Genomic DNA, 18,042 nt, shown 5'->3' with positions numbered 1-18,042 from the left:
CCTCCTCGCCCTCCCTCCCTCGCCCACGTGACCCGGGGCGGCCGCGCGCCGGCTCGGCCCCCCGCGCAAGCGGCGATGGCGGCGGCGGCGGGAGCTGCAGCGGCGGCGGCCGCCGAGGTGCGGAAGGGGAGGGGGAGAGGCGGGTGCATGCCCGCGCGCGCGCCCGGGGGAAGCGCGCGCCCGTGCAATGCTCCGGGGGTGCAACGGGGCCGGGGGGCCCGGGCGGGACTTGCAGCAATCCAGGGGGCCAGCACCGGGGGCGGATGAGGGGACCAGGGTGTGGGAGGTGGGGGGAGTGGGCACGGAGGCGCGCGTGCAGCCGCCGGCTGCCCCTGAGTGGGCGGCGGGCGCCGGGGCCCCAGGAGCACGCGTGAGGGGCACGAGGGGCCGTCCACCGGGCTGGGGGGCAGCGGGTGCTGGAGGGGTTGGTGCCCGGGGTCCCCGCGGCCTGGGGGACAAAGGGGGAGCGGCGCGTGCAGCCGGGAGGAGGGGGCGGGGCCGGGGCGCGGAGGCCCCGCCCCCTCCCCCTCCTCTTCTCTCGGCCCCAGAGATGCGGGGTCTACCGAGAGGGAGGGGGTTGATGCGGGCCCGGGGGAGGGGTCGTGCGGCCCCTCCGGGCAGCCGAGGCCGCGGAAGGGGGGGGCCCCATAGAGGAAGAGGTAGGCCCCGGAGCCTACTCTCTCTTCCCAGGGCCCAGGCATCCTGGACCCCCCAACTCTCTACTGGGCTGACCAGCCCTCCTGTCCCTTGTCTCCCCTCCCAGGGGGAGGCCCCCGCTGAGATGGGGGCGCTGCTGCTGGAGAAGGAAACCAGAGGAGCCACCGAGAGAGGTGAGTGCAGCTAAAACGGGCCCCAATTGGACCGTCACCTCCCCTAAACACAGGATCTCCTGAGCCCTTAGCTCTGAACTTTTTCTCTTCTTCTACAGCTCATGGCTCTTTGGGGGACACCCCTCGTAGTGAAGAAACCCTGCCCAAGGCCACCCCCGACTCCCTGGAGCCTGCTGGCCCCTCATCTCCAGCCTCTGTCACTGTCACTGTTGGTGATGAGGGGGCTGACACCCCTGTAGGGGCTACACCACTCATTGGGGATGAATCTGAGAATCTTGAGGGAGATGGGGACCTCCGTGGGGGCCGGATCCTGCTGGGTGAGAGGCTGGGTAGCCTGGGGGGTTGGTGGGAAATTTCTGACTCTTGCCTTCTTTCTTATCTTGCCTTTTGCTTGCCTGTTTTCTAGGCCATGCCACAAAGTCATTCCCCTCTTCCCCCAGCAAGGGGGGTTCCTGTCCTAGCCGGGCCAAGATGTCAATGACAGGGGCGGGAAAATCACCTCCATCTGTCCAGAGTTTGGCTATGAGGCTACTGAGTATGCCAGGAGCCCAGGGAGCTGCAGCGGCAGGGTCTGAACCCCCTCCAGCCACCACGAGCCCAGAGGGACAGCCCAAGGTCCACCGAGCCCGCAAAACCATGTCCAAACCAGGAAATGGACAGGTGAGTGGGATGGGAGAGATGGGATAATCAACCATAAACCTTTGGTGAGCTCTTTTACAGTTTCACTTAAGGCTTCTACTCCATTTACTCATTCACATATTTAAGCAAGGGGCTGCTGTGTGTCAAATATTAGGCTGTGCTTGATCTGTGAACCAACAGACAGGTTCCTCTCTTCCTGCAGTTTACATTCTTGGGTGGTGAAAGTTTGATGTTAAAGAGTCAATTATATAGTTAATGTCTTAATTACTCTTATGATAATGACAAGGTAAGGGAATTTCAAACCACTCTTCCTTTCTACCTCAAAGCAAGCCCTTGGGGAACTCATCTGTCACTGCTCTATTTGTAAAGTTTTTCCTGGGAATCCCAGTGGGAAAGGAGATGAGGGCCACAGAAATAATAGAGGAGGGAAGTGACAAGGGCACCAGAAGCTTTATGACCAAGTTCTAGGGTTCTTGGGTCATACCTATTGTTGACCTAAAGGAAAAAACTGAGGCAAACTTAACATTAAGTAAAGTGTATTTGGTCAGGTTTTGAGGACAGCCTTTAGGAGCAAAGATTCAAGTTGCCCTGAAAATACACTCTGATTAGCAGCAGTTATAAGTAGGGGTTTTTTTGTTTGTTTTGTTTTGTTTTTGAAGACAGTTTCACTATGTTGCCCAGGCTGGTCTCAAACTGCTGGGCTTCAGCAATCTTCCTGCCTTGACCTCGCAAAGTGCTGGGATTACAGGTGCAAGCCACCACAGCCAGCCCACAAGTAGGTTTTTAAAGGAAAAGAAGATTGGATGACGTGAAGATATTGAAAAAAAACAGGCTGACTCTGGGCACACTGCGTAGGAGTTAGCCCTGCTCTGGAAGGAGCCGCAAAAAGAAGAAAAAAAGATAAAAATTTTTTAAAAGATTGAAGAAATAACAAAGGAAAAGAAGAGGCAGTTCCTAAATTGTTTACCAGTTTACATTAGAATAACAAGCTATTGATCTGCTATACATTGTTCTTTGTCTCACAGATACTAGGCACATGAAGATAATGGGTGAAGCAGCACCCTAGTCAGGTACAAAATGCCTTTAAGCAGTTGCCTCCAGGCATGGGCCCTAACCGTTCCATACTGACTTCTCGCTGAGCCTGATCAATTTTGCCTGCTTCACATAGCACAGGTTGCTATGAGCTACCTTTCCTTTCTCACTATGATAAACATTAATTTTTATAGTTGCAATTCATTTTGTAAAAAATAGGGAAGAAAAGGAAAATTGAATTTATAAATTAGGTACAGTGAGAGATTAACAACAATAATAACATAATAGCGTAATCCTAACAGTAGGCCAGGCGTGGCTTGCCTATAATCTCACCACTTCCAGAGGCCAAGGCCGGCAATCACTTGAGGTCAGGAGTTCGAGACCAGCCTGGTAAACATGTCCAAACCCCGTCTCTAACTAAAATAATAATAATAATAATAATAAATTAGCCAGGCGTGGTGGCGTGCGCCTGTAATCCCAGCTAGTCGAGAGGCTGAGGCAGGAGAATCACTTGCAGTGAGCCAAGATCGCGCCACTGCGGTTCAGCCTGGGCAACAGAGCGAGACTCAAAAAAAATAAAATAGCACAATTCTAACAATATGCCACCATCACTGCTGATGAACTGGATAAGAGGGGACTAGTGTCGCGTAAAATTTACCATCTAAAAAACAATTTTAGGCCAGGCGCAGTGGCTCACGCCTGTAATCTCAGCACTTTGGAGGCCGAGGCGGGAGGATCACCTGAGGTCAGGAGTTTGAGACCAGCCTGGCCAACATAGTGAAACCCTGTCTCTACTAAAAATACAAAAATTAGGCCAGGCGGGGTGGCTCACGCATGTAATCCCAGTACTTTGGGAGGCCAAGGCAGGTGGATCACCTGAGGTCAGGAGTTCGAGACCAGCCGGACGAACATGGTGAAACCCCATCTCTATTAAAAATACAAAATTAGCCGGGCATGGTGGTACATGCCTGTAACAGTCCGCTACTTGAGAGGCTGAGGCAGGAGAATCGCTTGAATCCAGGAGGCAGAGGTGGTAGTTAGCCGAGATCCTGCCATTGCACTCCAGCCTGGACAACAAGAGCAAAACCCCATCTCAAAAAAAAAAAAAAATACAAAAATTAGCCGGGCGTGGTGGCATGTGCCTGTAGTTCCAGCTACTCAGGAGGCAGAGGTGAGAGAAACGCTTGAACCTGGGAGGTAGAGGCTACAGTGAACTGAGATCGCGCCACTGCACTCCAGCTTGGGCAACAGAGTGAGACTCCATCTAAAAATTTAAAAATAAAATAAAAAACATTTTTAAGTATATAATTTAATGGTATTAAATACTTTCATCATGTGCAATTATCAGTCACCATAACTCATCTTGTAAAACTGAAACTCTGTACCCATTAAAACATAACTCTCCATTCCCTCCACCCCCTAGCCCCTGGCAAGGACCACTGTCCTTTCTTTCTCTATAAATTTGAGTAAGTATTTTATCTAAGTGTAATCGTACAGTATTTATCCTTTTGTGACTGGCTTATTTCACTTAGCATAATGTCCTCAAGGTTCATCTATGTTGTACCATGTCAGAATTTCTTTCCTTTCACCTGGGCAGCATACCAAGACCCCATCTCTAAAAGAAGTTTAAAAGAATGTTTCAAAGGCCAGGCCCAGTGACTCACGCCTGTAATCCCGTACTTTCTGGGGAGGATCACTTGACACCAGGAGTTCAAGACCAGCCTGGGCAACATGGCAAGACCTCTTCTCTACCAAAAAAAAAATTAAGAAGACATTAGTTAGGCATTGTGACATGTGCCTGTAATCCCAGCTTCCCAGGAAGCTGAGGCAGGAGAATGGCTTGAGTCCAGTTCGAGGCTGAAGTGAGCCATAGTCATGCCACTGCACTCCATCCTGGGTAACAGAATGAGACCTTATCTCTTTAAAAAAGCATATTCTTTCCTTTTTATGGCTGAATGTTATTCCATTGTGTATAAATGCCACATTTTGCTTATCCATTCATCTGTCAGTGGCACTTGAGTTGCTTCTGCACCTCAGCTGTTGTAAACAGTCCTGCTGTGTATATGGCCACATATACAAGGTCTTTTAACTTTATTAAGCTTTGTTTTCTCATCTGTAAAATGGAAAAGGGCCTGCTCTGCATGGTTGCAGAGATGAGTGTTAGTGTGCTTGACACTCTTCCTCTGAGGAAATAGCACCCGTGGTTGCCAGTTTGTGGCTACTGGAGCCTCACATGGCATTTGGAGGTGTGGCTCACTACCCCACCCCCGCCTGGGGCTCCAGGCTAACCCAGGCAAAACTGTAGGTGCTCTCTGACCCTCAGTGTGCTCCCTCTCGGCCCACAGCCCCCGGTCCCTGAGAAGCGGCCCCCTGAAGTACAGCATTTCCGCATGAGTGATGATGTCCACTCACTGGGAAAGGTGACCTCAGGTCAGTCCCATCCCCCACCCCCGGTGGCTTGATGTGGTCTGTTCTGAAGGTTTCGGTGATAGGCCCCACACCATTCTCTCTCTTCTTCCAGATCTGGCCAAAAGGAGGAAGCTGAACTCAGGAGGTGGCCTGGTAAGCAGCAGAGGCAGAGCCTCTACCCCTCGGGGGCTGCTCTGAGGGAGGGTCAGAGGTGGGGCTGCATCCCATCCTCAGTAGAAATGGGCAGGGTGTCAGTGGCCTCAATTTTTCTGATCTTTTTCTAGTCGGAGGAGTTAGGTTCTGCCCGGCGTTCAGGAGAAGTGACCCTGACGAAAGGGGACCCTGGGTCCCTGGAGGAGTGGGAGACGGTGGTGGGTGATGACTTCAGTCTCTACTATGATTCCTACTCTGTGGATGAGCGCGTGGACTCCGACAGCAAGGTGAGACAGAGCTGGTCTGCCCTCCCCGCCGGTGCTCCCCCAGGGCTGGGGCTCACTGTCCAGTCCTCCGTGTTCCCTGTTTTTCTGCTTTCTGTCCTTTTTATCTTCTGAATATCCACTAAGTCATTGCCCCATGCTGTCTATAACTCCTTTTTTTTGTGGGGGGAGACGGAATCTCGTTCTGTCGCCCAGGCTGGAGCGCAATATCACGATCTGGGCTCACTGCAACCTCTGTCTCCAGGGTTAAAGCGATTCTCCTGCCTCAGCCTCCCGAGTAGCTGGGATTACAGGCGCCTGCCACCACGCCCGGCTAATTTTTGTATTTTTAGTAGAGACGGGGTTTCCCTGTGTTGGCCAGGCTGGTCTCTAACTCCTGACCATAGTTGATCCACCCACCTTGGCCTCCCAAAGTGCTGGGATTACAGCTGTGAGCCACCGCGCCCAGCTGTAACTCATTTTCAATGTGTATTCTGCCCATTTCATCCACAAAGGTGGCCACCACCCTGCACACGGGATTTAGTATTCTTTTTTTTTTTTAATCAGCTAATGAAATGACCATTTAACAGACATGTACTGTTTAAAAAAAGAAAACAAAAAAAGAAATGACCAGAAAGCACTTTTTAAAAACATACATTATGCTGTTTATATAAAATTCAAAAGCATTCCATTGTCATTTATTTGCTTATTCCGTTGCTCTTTGTCTGGTTTTATCTTATATGTTTGCCTACACAGTAGAATGTTTAGTCTCTCTGATTTTGCCTTTTATTTAACATTTTATCATGAAAACTTGCAAGCATAATCAAAAGAGTAGAATAGGGAGCCCCCATGTACCCAACACACAGCTCCAGCCATTATCAGTACACAGTCCATCTTGACCCATCTGTACATCTCCCAGCACACACACCTACTAGGTTATTTTAAAGCAAATCCCAGACCTCATATCATTTTACCTAAACATATATCCATATAGATTTGTAAATATAAGGCCTCTTTTTGTCGTTCAACATCACTACACTACTGTTTTCACACCTAAAAAAACTTACCAGTTTCTTAATACCATCAAATATCCTGTCAGTCTTCACATTTCCTCAGCTCTCACAAATGGTTTTTGTCAAGATCCAAATGAGGCCCACACCTTGATTTGATTAACATTTGTCTTAGGTCAGCCAGGCACGGTGGCTCACGCCTGTAATCCCAGTACTTTAGGAGGCCAAGGCGGGCAGATCACGTGAGGTCGGGAGTTCGAGACCAGCCTGATCAACATGGAGAAACCCCGTCTCTACTGAAAAAAATACAAAATTAGCTGGACGTAGTGGTGCGTGCCTGTAATTCCAGCTACTCGGGAGGCTGAGGCAGGAGAATTGCTTGAACCTGGGAGGAGGAGGTTGCAGTGAGCCAAGATCGTACCATTGCACTCCAGCCTCGGCAACAAGAGCGAAACTCCATCTCAAAAAAAAAAAAAATTTTTTTTTGTCTTAGGTCTCTCTTAGTATTTAGGTTTCCCCATCTTCTTTGTGTTTGTTTGTTTGTTTGTTTGTTTTTGTTTTTTGAGATGGAGTCTCACACTGTCACCCAGGCTGGAGCGCAGTGGCGTGATCTTGGCTCACTGCAAGCTCCGCCTCCTGAGTTCAAGCAATTCTCCTGCCTCAGTCTCCCAAGTAGCTGGGATTACAGGCACCCACCACCATGCCCAGCTAATTTTTTGTATTTTTAGTAGAGGCAGGGTTTCACTATGTTGGCCAGGCTGGTCTCAAACTCCTGATCTCGTGATCTGCCCACCTCGGCCTCCCAAAGCGCTGGGATTATAGGCGTGAGCCACCACACCTGGCCTGATTTCCCCATCTTCTAAAAAAAAATTTTTTGGCCCAGGCGTGGTGGCTCACGCCTGTAATCCCAGCACTTTGGGAGGCAGGTGGATCACCTGAGGTCAGGAGTTTGAGACCAGCCTAGCCAACATGGTGAAAACACATCTCTAATAAAAATACGAAAATTAGCTGGGTGTGGTGGCGGGTGCCTATAATCCTAGCTACTCAGGAGGCTGAGGCAAGCGAATTGCTTGAATCCAGGAGGTGGAGGTTGCAGTGAGCTGAGATCACACCATTGCACTGCAGCCTGGGCAACAAGAGCAAAACTCAATAAATAAATAAATAAGAAAGATTTTTTTTCTTGCCATTTATTTGTCAAAGAAACCAGCTCAGTTGTCCTACAGAATTTTTCACATTTAGGAGTTGGCTGATTGGGTGGAGATTGACACATCCTGTCTGCCCATATTTCTTGTAAACTGATAGATCTAGAGGCGGAATCAGCTTCAGGTGCCAAGAAGACTTGACAGTGGGTGCAAGTGCTTCTGGCCACATCACATCAGGATGCATGGAACATCTAATCTGGTCATTTTTCTTGTTAGTGATAAGATTGACCAGTGGGTTCAGGTGATGTCAGCCTGAACCTTTCATATAAAGTTTCTCATGAGCTTTGTGTCTAGTGTTTTTAGCAACCATTGGTGGTCTTGCCTGTTTATGAACATCATAAAAGGGGTATCAAACTATGTTTATCTTCTGGTACTTGCTTTTTGTTTTTTTAACTTAATATCACATTACCAAGATCTGTGCACATTGCTCTCTGTAACTTTTTCACTGCTGTGTAATATTCCATGCACCCTCTCTTTATGTGGCCCTTTGTCTCCTCTGCTACCCACACTCATCCCCAGCAGCCATCCGTGGGTAGTGGCGGGGGGCAATGGTGGTGGTGGTTTTCTTTACTCACCTCATTGTCTGAGTCCTGGGGGTTGGATATGTCTGTTCTGCCTCTCTCCCAGTCTGAAGTTGAAGCTCTAACTGAACAACTAAGTGAAGAGGAGGAGGAGGAAGAGGAGGAAGAAGAAGAAGAGGAAGAGGAGGAGGAAGAGGAAGAAGAAGAGGAAGATGAGGAGTCAGGGAATCAGTCAGATAGGGTAAGAGACGGAGGCTGATATCTCCAGAGGAGTGGGAGACTGCGGGGCTGGAGGTCTGGTCCTGAAGGTGTTAGGGGGGTCCCTGGGGGTGAGGGTTCCTAACTCCTCCTCCTCCCCCTTCCCAGAGTGGTTCCAGTGGCCGGCGCAAGGCCAAGAAGAAATGGCGAAAAGACAGCCCATGGGTGAAGCCATCTCGGAAACGGCGCAAGCGGGAGCCTCCGCGGGCCAAGGAGCCACGAGGTGAGGAGGCTCTGCTGCTTTTGGGTGCCCTCCAGCCCCCGCCCAGCCCCCCAGAGTGTGTGCACGCACACACACGCTCTCGCATGTCCACCTGCATGTACCCACGCGTCCAGGCACCTGTGAGCTCGCACTCTCACTCTCTCTGTCTCTGTGTCAGGAGTGAATGGTGTGGGCTCCTCAGGCCCCAGTGAGTACATGGAGGTCCCTCTGGGGTCCCTGGAGCTGCCCAGCGAGGGGACCCTCTCCCCCAACCACGCTGGTAATTGCCAATTGCCGGGACAGGGAGCCACTAGGGGGCGACCTCAGGGCAGGAGGGAAAGGGAAGGAGGGGAACCACGCCAGAGCCGGGGTGTCCATGGCCAGGCTTTAGGGTTCTGGGGCATGGCGGGGTGGGGTAGGGAGGGAGTGAGAGGACCCGCCAGGGGTCCCAGTAGGTGAGGTGCAGAGCCTCCCTCAGCTCCTCTTTTCCTCCATCCAAGGGGTGTCCAATGACACATCTTCGCTGGAGACAGAGCGAGGGTTTGAGGAGTTGCCCTTGTGCAGCTGCCGCATGGAGGCACCCAAGATTGACCGCATCAGCGAGAGGGCGGGGCACAAGTGCATGGCCACCGAGAGTGTGGACGGAGAGGTGGGGCCGTGGGCTGGTGGGAGAGGTGCCAGGGCGTCCAGTCCCCAGCCCCAGCCTCACGCTCTCTTCTCACCCATCCTCACTGCGCACAGCTGTCAGGCTGCAATGCCGCCATCCTCAAGCGGGAGACCATGAGGCCATCCAGCCGTGTGGCCCTGATGGTGCTCTGTGAGACCCACCGCGCCCGCATGGTCAAACACCACTGCTGCCCGGGCTGCGGCTACTTCTGCACGGCGGTGAGTGACCAGTGGGGCAGACAGGTAGCATGCCCTGTGGCAGAGGGGGCCCCAGTAACCTGACCATGTCGTTTCCCTGCTCCCAGGGCACCTTCCTGGAGTGCCACCCTGACTTCCGTGTGGCCCACCGCTTCCACAAGGCCTGTGTGTCTCAGCTGAATGGGATGGTCTTCTGTCCCCACTGTGGGGAGGATGCTTCTGAAGCTCAAGAGGTGACCATCCCCCGGGGTGACGGGGTGACCCCACCGGCCGGCACTGCAGCTCCTGCACCCCCACCCCTGTCCCAGGATGCCCCTGGGAGAGCAGACACTTCTCAGCCCAGGTACTGGCCTACCCCTTCTGTACTGTCTGTTCCCTGCCCCACCCCTATTGCTCCTGGACATGAGCTCCTTCTTCCACAGTGCCCGGATGCGAGGGCATGGGGAACCCCGGCGCCCGCCCTGCGATCCCCTGGCTGACACCATCGACAGCTCAGGGCCCTCCCTGACCCTGCCCAATGGGGGCTGCCTTTCAGCCGTGGGGCTGCCACTGGGGCCAGGCCGGGAGGCCCTGGAAAAAGCCCTGGTCATCCAGGAGTCAGAGAGGTGAGTGGGAAGTTGCTCAGGCACAGCAACTGGGGCTGAGGCCAGAGGAGCGGTGTCGAGGCTGATGCTGGAATCTGAGGAGCTCCCCTTCTCTCCCCGCTCCCGTGCTCCCTTGGCAGGCGGAAGAAGCTCCGTTTCCACCCTCGGCAGTTGTACCTGTCCGTGAAGCAGGGCGAGCTGCAGAAGGTGATCCTGATGCTGTGTGAGTGCCACCCATTCCTTCAGCAGACCTTGACCAAGCTTCATGTATATACCAGGCACTGGGTACAGGGCCAGGAGTACAGTCGTGAAGGACACAGTCCTTGCTCTGAAGGACTTAGTGTGGTGGGGAAAAGACACATGTAACCCATGACGATGGGGATGTGGTGACTCATAGGTGCTGGGTCCTGTTCTGAGTGCTTATACCTGTTAGCCTTGGCTTGCACAGAGAGGTTAGGGACCTTGCACAGTGCACAGTGGTACTGAGAAGCAAGGCAGGGTTTGAATTCAGGCAGAGCTGATGCCTTTGACTCCTTATTCTGATAAATGCCGTGGTGGAGGCAAGCTCGGAGAATGCCAGGAGGGGCCCTGACCCAGCTTGGGGCCCTGAGAAGCCTTCCTGAAAGAAGTACCACCTGCCCCCTAGCTTGCTTACCACTTGTCCCTCCCTCTCCCGGTGTGGCGGGCTCTCCCCGCAGTGGACAACCTGGACCCCAACTTCCAGAGCGACCAGCAGAGCAAGCGCACGCCCCTGCATGCAGCCGCCCAGAAGGGCTCCGTGGAGATCTGCCATGTGCTGCTGCAGGTCAGCACGGGCCCGGCCCCATGCCTCATTCACCAGGCCCTTAGGCCCCTCCCCTGCCCCATGCCTCCCTGGTGCCAGCCCTCCTGCCCCCTCACAGGCTGGAGCCAACATAAATGCAGTGGACAAACAGCAGCGGACGCCACTGATGGAGGCCGTGGTGAACAACCACCTGGAGGTAGCCCGTTACATGGTGCAGCGTGGTGGCTGTGTCTATAGCAAGGTGTGCGCGCAGGCAGCAGGGCGTGGCCCCCGGAGTCAGGGACCAGGTTTGGGGTGCCAGCCTGAAGGCTCATTTGCCCGTGTCTCCCTCAGGAGGAGGACGGTTCCACCTGCCTCCACCACGCAGCCAAAATCGGGAACTTGGAGATGGTCAGCCTGCTGCTGAGCACAGGACAGGTGGACGTCAACGCCCAGGTCAGCGGCCCACCCAGCCCAGCCCCTCTGGGTCCCTGGTGCCTGGGTTCCTTGGCTTGGCCTCAGGCTTTGGGCTGCCTTTCCTACATCTGACCTCACACTGCTCGTGTCTGTCCTCATTGCTTTCTTCTTCCTCATTTGTATTTCTCTTCATTCTTTTCTTTCTCTTGTTTCTTTCTCTTTATCAAGTTTCAGAATAATCAGTTCCTGTCTTAATCTCTGAAAGTGTCCAGTGAGGCTTTTTATTAACTCTTGGGTTGTCATACATTGGATGTGTTTTAGTCATTTATTGGCATTCTTCTCAGTCTTCGAATTATTCCATCATTGTCCAGAGGAAGCCCCTTTAAGAGGCCTCTGTGGCTATGACATGACCCAGTGGCCCAGTGGCCTTTGAGAGCCTCCTGACCTTTCAGCACATTTCCTGCCCCCAACTCAGAATCCACCATTTCTCTAAGAAACTCTGCTTCCTTTATGGGAAACTTTTTTTTTTTTTTTTTGAGATGGAGTCTCACTCTGTTGCCCAGGCTGGAGTGCAATGGCGTGATCGCAGCTTACTGCAAGCTCCGCCTCCCAGGTTCACGCCATTCTCCTGCCTCAGCCTCCTGAGTAGCTGGGATTACAGGCGCCCACCACCACGCCCAGCTAATTTTTGTATTTTTAGTAGAGACGGGGTTTCACCATATTGGCCAGGCTGATCTTGAACTCCTGACCTCGTGAGCCACCGCGCCCGGCCAGAAGCATTTTTTAGAGAATACAATCTATGTTCCTAGGAGTGTTTATTGTTATTGGGTTGTCGCTGCTTCTAGGACTTTTGAGTGGGCAGACTTAGGAAATTTTTGTTCGTTTTTTCTTTTAAGAGACAGGGTCTTGCTATGTCACCCAGGCTGAAGTACAGTAGCAGTTCACAGACAGTCATAGCTCTCTGCAGCCTCGAAATCCTGGGCTCAAGCAACCCTCCCATCTCAGTCACATGAGTAGCTGGGACTACAGGCGTGCACCTCCACGACCAGCTCCCGGCTGTATTTTTTGGAAAGAGAACAATTACTTTATTTTCTCTCTGGCATCAGATGGTAGACGCTACTAGTCCCATTTTTGTTTGTTTGTTTTTTGAGATGGAGTCTTGCTCTGTCGCCCAGGCTGGAGTGCAGTGGCACGATCTTGGCTCACTGCAAGCTCCGCCTCCCGGGTTCACGCCATTCTGCCTCAGCCTCCCTAGTAGCTGGGACTACAGGCGCCTGCCACCACGCCCAGCTAATTTTTTCTATTTTTTAGTAGAGACAGGGTTTCACCGTGTTGGCCACAATGGTCTCCATCTCCTGACCTCGTGATCCGCCCGCCTCGGCCTCCCAGAGTGCTGGGATTACAGGCATGAGCCACCGCGCCCGACCCTACTAGTCCCATTTTTTAGATGAAGAAACTGTGACCCAGAGACGTTAAGTGACTTACCCAGGGTCCCACAGCTTGTGAATGGTGGAGCTGGGATTCACACACACAGCCAATCTTGACCATTTGCTGCTTTGGTGAGCAGGGCCAGCTGCCCCCACCCTCACTCCCTTCCCACCCACAGGACAGTGGGGGGTGGACGCCCATCATCTGGGCTGCAGAGCACAAGCACATCGAGGTGATCCGCATGCTACTGACGCGGGGCGCCGACGTCACCCTCACTGACAATGTGAGTGAGCGTTTGGTTGAGGTAGGGCAGCCCCAGGCCCCTGAGCAAGGTGGAGGCTGGATTCAAGGGCCCAGCTGCCTGCACCTCATCTGTTCCCCTCCTACCTCCACAGGAGGAGAACATCTGCCTGCACTGGGCCTCCTTCACGGGCAGCGCCGCCATCGCCGAAGTCCTTCTGAATGCGCGCTGTGACCTCCATGCTGTCAACTACCATGGGGACACCCCCCTGCACATCGCAGCTCGGGAGAGCTACCATGACTGCGTGCTGTGAGCCCCTGCCCCGCCCTTGATGCCCCTGCCCCCGCTTCTTGCAGCCTCAGACCCCGCATTGGGCATCCTGTCCCCTCTTCAGGTTATTCCTGTCACGTGGGGCCAACCCTGAGCTGCGGAACAAAGAGGGGGACACAGCATGGGACCTGACTCCCGAGCGCTCCGACGTGTGGTTTGCGCTTCAACTCAACCGCAAGCTCCGACTTGGGGTGGGAAATCGGGCCATCCGCACAGAGAAGATCATCTGCCGGTGAGCCCTGGGCCCCTCTCTGCACCCAAGACCACCTCCTCCCCACCCATACCCTCCCCAGGCTCCATTGCATCCTCACAACATTCCCCAACCCCTCCCCATGCACCACTGAATCCCCAGAACCACCCACAGGCCCCCTCCCCACTAGGGTTGCCAGATACAGCAAATAAAAATAGAAGACACCCAGTTAAACTGGAATTTCAGATGCACAGATGCATACTTTTTTAGCGTGAGAATGTCCTGTGTAATTTTTGGGACATACTAAAAAGCTATTTCTTGTTTATCTAAAATTCTATGTTAACTGGCTGTCCTGCATCTTACCTGGCAACCTTACTCCCCTGCCCCTAGCCCCAGGAACCTCCCCAACTCTCTTCCTTATACCTGGAGTAGCTCCTCACCCCCTTTTCCAGCTTCCCAGCCCCTTCTTCCCGTCTTCTGCAGGGACGTGGCTCGGGGCTATGAGAACGTGCCCATTCCCTGTGTCAACGGTGTGGATGGGGAGCCCTGCCCTGAGGATTACAAGTACATCTCGGAGAACTGCGAGACGTCCACCATGAACATCGATCGCAACATCACTCACCTGCAGGTGAGTAGGGGGCCTCCCCAAAAGGACACCGAGAGCTGCCAAGTACAGTTGGACAAGCTTCAAACCAGCAAAGGCACCTGGCCAAGGAAGGGTTGGCTGAAAGGGAGCCCTGGTGTGGGGTCGCATCCCCACCAGGGGAGGGATCCTTTTCCTAGGTCACAGCAAGGTGGTATATGAGCTCCCAGTAGCCCTGGGGACACCACCATACTGATTACCCGTCACCCTAGGACCATCACCACCCACTGTTGTAACACATGGACCCCAAAGAAAGGATAGTGGTTAGGGGGTCAGGGGGCATCAAGAGTAGAGGGGCCCAGACCGATCATGGGGTTGAGCTGACCCCTGCCTCCTCGCCCCAGCACTGCACGTGTGTGGACGACTGCTCTAGCTCCAACTGCCTGTGCGGCCAGCTCAGCATCCGGTGCTGGTATGACAAGGTGCGTGCCCCTTGCCTTGGCCACAGACACCCGGCCCCTCCTTCAGAGGAGCCAGCCTCCAATAGGCCAGCTCCCTGGGACCATGTCCCTCACCTCCTACCCTGTGGGGGAAGTGACTGAGAGGACTGGGCAAGGCCTGGGAATCTTGGGATGTGGCTGGGACAGCGATGGGCGTGTGCCCAGGTCTATGCAAACCAGGGATGATGCTCCTGCTTTTTCTGCTCTCGGATCTCAGAGCCTGTGTGACCTCCCCAACCCCAACTTCCCTGTCTCTGTAGAGTCTTGGGGTTCCTGGGTGGGCAGCTGAGGTGGCCCCCACAGAGAAACCACTGTCCTCCCCTCCGCACCCTAGGATGGGCGATTGCTCCAGGAATTTAACAAGATTGAGCCCCCGCTGATTTTCGAGTGTAACCAGGCGTGCTCATGCTGGAGAAACTGCAAGAACCGGGTCGTACAGAGTGGCATCAAGTGAGGCCCTGCTCCACAGCCCACCCTTTCCCCACCTCACCCTTTCCTCCCTGCCCCTGGGGCTTTTCCAGGGCCTCCACCCAACAGTGCCATCTCTCCTACCCCCAGGGTGCGGCTACAGCTCTACCGAACAGCCAAGATGGGCTGGGGGGTCCGCGCCCTGCAGACCATCCCACAGGGGACCTTCATCTGCGAGTAAGTCACCGGGAGCACCTTAACACCTGGTGGGAAGGGGATACATGGCCACTGCTGACTGCCAGGCCTCCCTCTCAGCCGTCTGCCCTGATGAGTCACATGTCTCCATCTGGCCACTCTCCAGCCAGCCTCCTCTGACCCCTATTCCTGCAGCTGAGCAGCCAGCCTCCTCTGACCCCCATCCCCCCAGCTGAGAATGGCACCTGCCTCCACTCTGCCCAGACCACAGAGCTTGTCTTCCCTCCCCTCCACCTCCACCCTCTACCTTCCCCTCCACCCCCTCCTCGCCCTTCCTAGCTGGAGAAAGTGCCAGTTTGGGAGACAAACAGACTTGGGTTTGAGCCCCTCTCTGCTTCTGGATGTTCTTGGCCAAGTTACTTAACCTCTTTGAGCCTTATTTTTCTTGTCTGTAGAGTGGAGGTGATAACAGCTACCTATCTGTCCACCTCCTCAGGGGCCTGTCCCTCTCCATCAGTTCTTTCTCTGCCCAGCATCTGTAATCTCCCCCTTTCTCTTGGCTGCCATCCCACAACCCTCATTATTACTTTGGTCTCCTTTGGCCCTTAATTTTTTTTTTTTTTAATTTATTTTTTGAGACGGAGTTTCACTCTTGTTGCCCAAGCTGGAGTGCAATGGCACAATCTTGGCTCACTGCAGTCTCCACCTCCCAGGTTCAAGCGATTCTCCTGCCTCAGCCTCCCAAGTAGCTGGGATTACAGGCGCACACCACCACACCCGGCTAATTTTTTGTATTTTTAGTAGAAACGGAGTTTCACCATGTTAGCCAGGCTGGTCTCGAACTCCTGACCTCAGATGATCCGCCCACCTCGGCCTCCCAAAGTGCTGGGATTACAGGCGTGAGCCACCGTGCCTGACCATTCTTTGGCATTTAAAAAAGATAGTCCTCTAACCATACTTGCCTGTTCAACAGACCATCCAGTTTCTTTCCATCATGTCATCTCTCAACTTCTCTGGCAAGCAGCCCCTTCCTGCTGGGCCTCAGTTTCCCCACCATCCACTCACTGCCTGTCCCTGCCAAAATCGGCCTTTGCCCTTCCCACTCTGCTGAAGCTGTCTCTTGACAGTCACTTCCCACCCACGTCCTCTCCGTGTGTCTGAATCTCCCGTGTCTGCTCACCCTCCTTAGATAGCTGGCTCCTCTCCTCCCTCTGGTGTCCAGATATGTGTGGGTGCTCTTGCCCCGAATCATGCCTTGAGTTCCTTGCCACTCCTGTACCTCTGGCTCTTCCTGCAGTCCTGGCCCCTCTCCTGTTCCATATCGCCCATTCCTGCCGGGTGGCTCCTGGTACACAAACCTCTCTGTGTCCAAACCCGAACTTCCCCACCCAGGCCAACTGCCCCTACACATTAATCCCCTTAACCACAGAGCTTGTTGTCTGTCTCTGTGCTGACTGAGGGCTTCCTCTGTCAAGGCTGGAATACTGCCCTTTCACTTGCCCACCACTGCTGCTCCAGGCCTTCCCTTCCCCACACCTGCCAGCCCTGCCCATTCCAGATTCCACGGGCTTGTGAAGAGAGATGGGGCCTGGAGCCACCTCCTAATAGCCCACACTCACCTTCAGAACCATGGATTCCTGTCCCACAGATATGTCGGGGAGCTGATCTCTGATGCTGAGGCTGATGTGAGAGAGGATGATTCTTACCTCTTCGACTTAGACAACAAGGTGAGCAGGAGACCCTCCTTACCCTGCTGCTCCCCAGGGCTGGCTTTCAGGAGCCTCTGGGAAGTCAGCAAATGGAAACCTGGGGAGGAGGGACTGGGGAGTCAGTGGGTGGGGAGGGCAAGCAGGGTTGGGGGAGATGTGAAGAGTGCCATCCCCCTGCCCCAGGATGGAGAGGTGTACTGCATTGATGCCCGTTACTATGGCAACATCAGCCGCTTCATCAACCACCTGTGTGACCCCAACATCATTCCCGTCCGGGTCTTCATGCTGCACCAAGACCTGCGATTTCCACGCATCGCCTTCTTCAGTTCCCGAGACATCCGGACTGGGGAGGAGCTAGGGTGAGACTCTAGGGGTCTCTAGGGGCTCTGCCAGGGGGTGGGAGATGCAGCAAACCTGGGACCTGAAGGCTGGCATGTACCTGGTGTCCAGGCATGGAGTAGTGCAGAGCTTCTCAGATTTCAGTGTGCATAAGTATTTCCTGGAGGACTTGGGGAAACAGTCCTGTGCCTCCCAGAGAGATTTTGAATCAGTAGGCTTGGGATGGGGCCCAGGATTCTGCATTTCTAACAAGTCCCCAGGCAATGCTGATGCTGAAAGTCCATAGAACATACAAGGGGCTCAGATCCCATCTGAAGATAGGTTGGGTGTCGGGTCCCTCTCAGGGAGCAGGATCCACAGGGCCTTCGGGGTGGGCTCTTGGTGGCTGGGTCCAGGTCCCACAAGCTCCTGTTTTCCTCTGACAGGTTTGACTATGGTGACCGCTTCTGGGACATCAAAAGCAAATATTTCACCTGCCAATGTGGCTCTGAGAAGTGCAAGCACTCAGCCGAAGCCATTGCCCTGGAGCAGAGCCGTCTGGCCCGCCTGGACCCACACCCTGAGCTGCTGCCCGAGCTCAGCTCCCTGCCCCCTGTCAACACATGAGAACGGACCACACCCTCTCTCCCCAGCATGGATGGCCACAGCTCAGCCGCCTCCTCTGCCACCAGCTGCTCGCAGCCCATGCCTGGGGGTGCTGCCATCTTCTCTCCCCACCACCCTTTCACACATTCCTGACCAGAGATCCCAGCCAGGCCCTGGAGGTCTGACAGCCCCTCCCTCCCAGAGCTGGTTCCTCCCTGGGAGGGCAACTTCAGGGCTGGCCACCCCCGTGTTCCCCATCCTCAGTTGAAGCTTGATGAATTGAAGTCGGGCCTCTATGCCAACTGGTTCCTTTTGTTCTCAATAAATGTTGGGTTTGGTAATAAACTGCGATTTTTGTGTTGGGGTGGGGAGAAAGCATACTTGGCT

General features: G+C 54.0%; 1 protein-coding gene across 18 annotated transcripts; it reads left to right on the top strand.

The window, feature by feature from the left end:
• Positions 1 to 11: 11 nt before the first annotated feature.
• EHMT2 (euchromatic histone lysine methyltransferase 2) lies at positions 12 to 18,000 on the top strand. Of its 18 annotated transcripts, none has more exons than XM_063812309.1 (29): positions 54 to 117; positions 764 to 830; positions 929 to 1,147; positions 1,237 to 1,490; positions 4,099 to 4,398; positions 4,847 to 4,931; positions 5,023 to 5,063; positions 5,195 to 5,350; positions 8,166 to 8,300; positions 8,426 to 8,540; positions 8,698 to 8,799; positions 9,020 to 9,168; positions 9,261 to 9,404; positions 9,491 to 9,726; positions 9,806 to 9,988; positions 10,108 to 10,190; positions 10,666 to 10,772; positions 10,870 to 10,992; positions 11,085 to 11,186; positions 12,754 to 12,858; positions 12,971 to 13,125; positions 13,211 to 13,378; positions 13,820 to 13,964; positions 14,324 to 14,401; positions 14,754 to 14,869; positions 14,978 to 15,064; positions 16,671 to 16,749; positions 16,915 to 17,090; positions 17,496 to 18,000. In XM_063812309.1, the coding sequence occupies exons 6-29, from the start codon at positions 4,892 to 4,894 to the stop codon at positions 17,674 to 17,676; spliced, it is 3,006 nt and encodes a 1,001-aa protein (XP_063668379.1). In that variant the 5' UTR covers positions 54 to 117; positions 764 to 830; positions 929 to 1,147; positions 1,237 to 1,490; positions 4,099 to 4,398; positions 4,847 to 4,891; the 3' UTR covers positions 17,677 to 18,000. The 18 variants fall into 18 exon arrangements, with proteins under 18 accessions (XP_016810694.1, XP_016810695.1, XP_016810696.1 ...); XM_063812308.1 differs by having other exon boundaries at positions 55 to 117; positions 12,754 to 12,879; XM_016955205.3 differs by lacking the exon at positions 4,099 to 4,398 and having other exon boundaries at positions 12 to 117; positions 12,754 to 12,879.
• Positions 18,001 to 18,042: the final 42 nt, after the last annotated feature.

The sequence above is a fragment of the Pan troglodytes genome, chromosome 5 (genome assembly GCF_028858775.2).
Source record: "Pan troglodytes isolate AG18354 chromosome 5, NHGRI_mPanTro3-v2.0_pri, whole genome shotgun sequence".
In the NCBI taxonomy this organism is placed as follows: domain Eukaryota; kingdom Metazoa; phylum Chordata; class Mammalia; order Primates; family Hominidae; genus Pan; species Pan troglodytes.
Note: the sequence above shows the minus strand (reverse complement) of the source record. Positions and strands in the feature narration are given on the sequence as shown.